At 47.8% G+C, this 6,553-nt stretch overlaps 1 protein-coding gene across 1 annotated transcript; it reads left to right on the top strand.

Annotated features, from left to right (window-relative positions):
- Window positions 1-2,881: 2,881 nt before the first annotated feature.
- LOC136501336 (xyloglucan endotransglycosylase/hydrolase protein 8-like) lies at window positions 2,882-4,091 on the top strand. The gene is made up of 2 exons (XM_066496844.1): window positions 2,882-3,303; window positions 3,386-4,091. Exons 1-2 carry the CDS (start codon window positions 3,013-3,015, stop codon window positions 3,959-3,961), a joined length of 867 nt encoding a protein of 288 aa, XP_066352941.1. The 5' UTR covers window positions 2,882-3,012; the 3' UTR covers window positions 3,962-4,091.
- The last annotated feature ends 2,462 nt before the right edge of the window (window positions 4,092-6,553 follow it).

The following is a 6,553-nucleotide window of genomic DNA, read 5'->3' as shown; positions in this document are numbered from 1 at the left end:
TGTTTACAAGATTGGTCCCTCTGCTTACGAGCTGCAACTTCCAGTTGGCTGTTAGATCCACCCTGTTTTCCATGTCTCCCAACTAAAGCTGGCAGTTCCACCAAACACTGTGGTAAGCCCTGAATTACATGACAATACTGTTGAGCTGCAGGTACCCTTCGCAGTGTTGGATCATCGCCTTCACAAGCTGAATGACACTGTCGTGCCTCAAGTGTCGGTGCGTTGGTCCTTCATGCCACCAGAACTGTCTACATGGAAAGATGAAGCTCCACTTCGCAAATAGTTTCCACGTGCGCCAGCTTAGGGGCAAGCTGGCACTCAAGAGGGAGGAATGTCATGAATGGTGCCCAGGTGACTGCATCTGACGGTATTGTCTCTGAAGAAGCTGATATCCCTGATGAAGCCGATGCAGCTGGAGAAGGTGGCCATTCTGAAGGCGTTGACAGAGCTGGGCCAGGAAAGGCGATACGGGCCAGAAGGAAGAACCCAAGAACGACTGGGCCGGAGTTGGAAGGCAGCCTAGCTGGCTCCTTCATGTAACAGCAAGCTGGAGGAAGCAAACTCGAACTTGGTCATTTCTATAGACCGAGCGTGAGGGATGCGGCGGCGGCGAACTCGGCATCTCGCTGGAGTTCGAGACCTTGTATCCACTTACTCTATCGTAATACTATATCTCGTCGTAGTCCGGTAACAGATCGTCTTCATGAACTCGACGTTTCTTTGGAGGCATCCGCATGAACAAACCTTAGCTTCGTTGATGATGGCGGCCGCAACCTAACAGCTACAATCAAGACGAAATAGATGTGATTCATATGATGAGATATATAATACCTATATAGCTCATAGGCAAAATATTCAACGCAAACAATATTTTCGGTGTAATCTTGAAAACCCTTTGCATCCTCTAGTGCATATGTCAATGAAATTTGTTATTTTCATATGAATTTTTGCAAAACGAGTTTGAATCTTAAATTTTGTGACAGTGCACATCTATGGATGCATTATTGGTGTGCATAGTTTCAAATTTTTTGAAAACTCCAAAGTATAGTTTTAATGGGGCTTTCATGGATTGCACTGAAGATGTTGTTTGCACTGAATATTTTGCCTCATAGTTTATTCACTCCTACTTCTCTGCAAGTACAGCAAGTTTTTTATATGCCCTACGACTGAATTCCATTTGAAGATGAAAGTATTTTTTAACCTTTCCACTTAATTCTAGAATTAGTTCCTGACCCACAAAATTTTAGCTTCAGTCCACAACAAGTTGCAGGTATGGTCAAATTGCTCCTCGGACCCATCGAATTGGATCTTAATTTTAGAATTACTCCTTAGGTCTACATCTTGACTTATTTTCATGCACCGTAAAATTTCTTTGCAATGTGGTCAATAAGGTTTTATTTATTCCGATTTGATAGGCCTGAGGAGCTACAAGCCAAACAAGTTGTACGTCACGATGTTTTGTTACTCTTTGTTTAATTTTGTTTTTCTGATAATTTTTTTTTGCAAATCTTATGCTGCTCTTTTGAATTAAAGAAAAAAAAAATACCGAAGCATGAGCACCTCTCCTCCTGCGCAAGCATCCGCAGCAGCCACATCCGCCAAATAAGCGAGGAGGAGCCGGAATTTTCATCTTGTCCGGAGGTGTAGGTAGATTATAATTTTTTTTTTACAGATCTTGAGAAGGTAGAAGCCATGGATGGATGAGTGGGTCGATACATGTGAGGTTTTCAAGACAGCGTGCTAGGAAGAGAGGTGGGCGGAGAGGACACTGGATACAGTTCCGAAAATGCATTGTCATGTGCTGCTGCTGAGTGCTGCTCGAAGCTTCTGCCGTTTGGTGGGGCGTCTGTGAATGATTGCCAGGCCACGTTTAGATTGAAAGTTTTTTCAATCTGATGAATAGTACCACTTTTGTCTTATTTGACAAATATTGTCCAATCGTGGACCAACTAGGCTCAAAAGATTCATCTCGTGATTTCCAACTAAACTGTGTAATTAGTTATTTTTTTTACCTACATTTAATACTTCATGCAAACGGCTAAAAATTGATGTGACGAAGAAAGAGTGAAAAAACTTGGAATTTTGAGGAAACTAAACAAGGCCCAGCATCAGCCGTCGCTGCACCAGACGAACCAATCATACTCTGCTTCACCTCCAGCAATCAAATCGAAAGAAGCAGAGCAAGAACCACAGTACCATCACATCAACCACTTATGTACTCCCTTTTTTTTGAAATTTACTGTATTGTCATGCAAAGGCCAGAGAATCTCAGTTTTGGCCTTGTTTACATCAAGGCTGGACTTTATTATAATAATGTATCTTACTTCCCCGTGTCTTTTTTTTTTGTCATTTTTGCTTTATGAAAAGTTAAACGATTTCAACTTTGACCAAATATCTACGAGAAAATATTCATATTTATGGTACATAATTAATATCATTAGATAAATCGTTGAACCTATTTTTATAATAAATTTATTTGAAGATATAAATATTGCTAATATTGTGTATAAATCTAATTAAAGATGATAAAGTTTGACCCACACATTTTTCACCGTGAGGGAGTATAATCTAGCCGTAGTGTCAGTGACTAACGAAATGAGTGATCGAACATTTGATACCGTTTTCCTTGAGTCTGAAACTGCGCAAATCCAATTCCATACAACAATTTTCCCGACCAGGCAGACTATTCGTAATTTAATCACCCAAATCCAATCCCTGCACCGACGGTTGTGAACCGAGAGAGAGATTTGGCGGCAACCCGACAAGAGTAAGCAAATGCGCCGCACAGCACTCATGGAAAACGCAACTTGTGCGGCGTCCGGTGCGCCACCACCAGAGGGACCAGAGGACGCTGCCACACTACAAATCCCGTGCTTGGCTGCACCAGATCAACCGCACGGACGGCCCAGCGCTGGTGTCTGAACAAGCTCATCATCATTTCTAAGAAGCCGACCCAGGCCAGCCGATCGATCGAGCACTAGCAAGTACAACACACACCATCAACGTACAGCTATGGCGCGGCCGACGTCGACTCCGGCTGCTCTGGTCGCACCGTCGCTCGCGGTCGCCGTCCTCTGCCTCGTCGTCTGGTCTGCCTCCGCGGAGTTCTGGCTCGACGAGTTCACCACGGACGGTGACGTCCGCAAAGACTACGACCGTTCCGGCCGGCAGGTGGCGTCGCTCGTCCTCGACCGGCGTTCTGGCGCTGGCTTCAACTCCACGCGCAAGTACCTCTTCGGCGAGTTCAGCGTCGAGATGAAGCTCGTCGCCGGCAACTCCGCCGGCACTGTCACATCCTTCTACGTACGCCGCCACCATTCCGTTCAACTACTGTACGTTTTATTATTACATTCCAGCAGTGGTGACTATAGCTGTGCATGTGCAGCTGACGTCCGGCGAGGGCGACGAGCACGACGAGATCGACATGGAGTTCATGGGCAACTCCAGCGGCTCCCCGACGGTGCTCAACACCAACGTGTGGGCCAGCGGCGACGGCAAGAAGGAGCACCAGTTCTACCTGTGGTTCGACCCGGCCGCCGACTTCCACAAGTATAAGATCATCTGGAACGACAAGAACATCATCTTCCAGGTGGACGACGTGACGGTGCGCGTGTTCAAGCGCTACGACGACCTGCCGTACCCGGATGCCAAGCCCATGGCGGTGCACGCCACGCTGTGGGACGGCAGCTACTGGGCCACCGAGAAGGGCAAGGTGCCCATCGACTGGTCCGGCGCGCCCTTCGTCGTCTCCTACCGAGCCTACACAGCCAACGCCTGCGCCGTCGTCGACGGCCGCAGCACGTCGTGCCCCGCCGGTGGGAACGAGTGGATGGACAGGCAGCCCGACGACACGGACCGTCTCACCGTGGCTTGGGCGCGCCGGAACTGCTTGCAGTACAACTACTGCGACGACGGCTGGCGCTTCCCGCAGGGGTTCCCCGGCGAGTGCGCCCGCAACTGATGATCCATGCATCTGCTGTCGAAGTCTCGCCGGCCTCATCCGATCCGATCATTACTGCAGATATTAGGCATATTCCTGTACGTGTTCTCGATGGAGTTCGTTCTTTTCTTTCCTTGGGTTATATATTCTTGTAATTCTTTTGTACGTACGCACATCGTGTCGTCTGACTCAGAAGGAGCCCAGCAGCGTGCGTCCTGGATCTGGATGCAGATCGCTGGTAGTAGTTCTTTGACTTATGAAAGAAGAAGAATCATTTTTGAGGGTATGTTAGTCGTCGTGTAAAATCTCATTACAGAAACTGAGGAATAAACATCAGAATCCATAAATCTTGCCTGGCACTACAGTTACAGAGTGCGATCATAGATCGTGTGTGCATCTCGATCAATGCCAGATGGCAGATGCTGTACGTTACGACTCAGATCATGCAAGCTTCTACAGATTCATGTGCGCCCACGGTCACCACCGACAGGCGACAACATGCCATGGCATGTGCTCTCTCTATCGATTCGGTGAATTGATCTACAGAGGATGCATGGTTGGTGGTGGGTGAGTAGGTGAGCTGGTCAACACCGAATGGACAAAACGCGAAGGATCCGGCCTGGCGCACATCATATGCATGTGCCACAGCGCCAAGCGTCTAGAACAAAGCGACGCCCACTGCATGACCACACGGCCACTACTACTCTCGATCCGGACTACCATGTCCATGTCAACACTCAACACAGCATGGTTAAATTTGGCCCTCCACAATGTGAGCCAAGAGTGATGCCCAAATAGGTGAGATAAGATTGTTCTAAAAAAAAAAAGGTGAGAGAAGATTGGAGCATCACTTTGCATACTACAGCACCCGATGCCAGGTTCAACCGATGCTCAAAAAATGGAGAGCGAGGCAATACCAGGCGCCGGTGCTCAGATAATATAAAACGATTATCTTCGTTTCTGCATCGTTGCTCGGTAGTGCAGGACGCCAACGCAGGAACATGTGTATCTATTTTTTTATAGCTTTGCTTTGGGGTCCCAAGCGATGCCTATGAACGCTTAGCACTACAAGGTGTGAAGAGCGATGCCTGATTCTCAACTGTGAGTCCCAATTTCTTATCTGGCTTCACTCAACACTGCGGAAGGCTAGGACGACCTCGGTACGACTGCTGACGTGGTCCATCGAGCTTGCCTAGAGGACACTACTTGTCAAGGCGTTTTTGAACATCTAGCTCCCCGATGATGTGACGTGAGGCTCATATCTTATCTTATGTCTGGAACAATGCAAACAATCCTACATCCATCTATGTTTGTGTCCTCCACAGAGATGGATTTTCCTTTATATACCTTCAGTTTATGCACCCAACAAACTAACATAATTAAAATCAATGGCTCATAGGCCTTCCCCGTAGCTTCACCATGATCCAACGGATGCAGTCACTTCGAGGCTTCAACGCACCTTCCCCTGCACACGCCGCGCTGCCCATGCGTGCGATCCTAGGTACGATCCCCACTTTCTAAATCTCGATTTCTCTAAAAAAACACAAAACTTCCCCGCGCCTTTGCCTTGCAAAAACGAAGCGATGCCCTCTGAGAACCCACGGGGATGTCAGTCCAGTGATGGCGGCGATGTCGGAGCATGCTGTCTGCGAGGCGGGGTAGGACACGACACAGTGACGAGGACAAGCTTGGCGAGAGGGCGGCCCGGGCATCACATGACCATGCACATATGCGGCGAACATGGATTCTCGGAGTGCCACGGTGTAGGGCTCTGGGTCGACGGGGTTGTTGTTACGAACGAGGTATAAGAATATGAAGTAAAGAATCAAGCCACAGAGGAGACACATGATTTAACGTGGAAAACTCCTCCGATGTGAAGGGGAAAAACCACGGGCACCAGCCAGCAACAATCTCACTATCTCAAGAGTTTTGGGTTACACGCCTATGGCGGCTTACAAGAGAATCAAGTCTCCACGAAACCCTAGCAAGGGTGTATATACCGTACCGTACCGCCGGCTTCAGACTCCGCCCCCCGCACCCCCCCCAAACACAGGGGCGAGACCCGATGGGCCGGCTTCAGACTCCGCTACGCTCCGGCCCAAGCCTCCGGCGACGGGCCTCCGCTTCGCTCCGTCAGAAGCCTGGCCTATATCCTGGAGTGAATTTGGAACAACTCCAACAAACTCCACCTTGAGACAAATTCATCTTGTATCATAAATCAACCATTCATCCTGAACATAACAAAGATAGAAAACCACTGGTGCCAACAATAGTCTCTTGGACTATCCAATTAAACCAACTAAAGCTTGAGCACAGCTCAAACTTAGCAATAGGAACAGGTTTTGTCATCATATCAGCAGAATTATCATGAGTACTAATCTTGCATACCTTCAGCTTACCTTCTTCAATCACATCACGCACAAAATGATACTTGATATCTATGTGCTTAGTTCTCTCATGTAACATCTGATCTTTAGTGAGGTAAATTGCGCTTTGACTGTCACAGTGCAAACTTATGCAAGATTCAACTCCACAAAGCTCAGCGTACAAACCTTTCAGCCAAATTAATTCTTTGCACGCTTCACAAATAGCCATATATTCTGCTTCAGTAGT

This window comes from Miscanthus floridulus, chromosome 13, assembly GCF_019320115.1.
Source record: "Miscanthus floridulus cultivar M001 chromosome 13, ASM1932011v1, whole genome shotgun sequence".
NCBI classification, from domain to species: Eukaryota; Viridiplantae; Streptophyta; class Magnoliopsida; order Poales; family Poaceae; genus Miscanthus; species Miscanthus floridulus.
The sequence above is the reverse complement of the archived record's forward strand: the minus strand, read 5'-3'. Positions and strand labels throughout refer to the sequence as shown.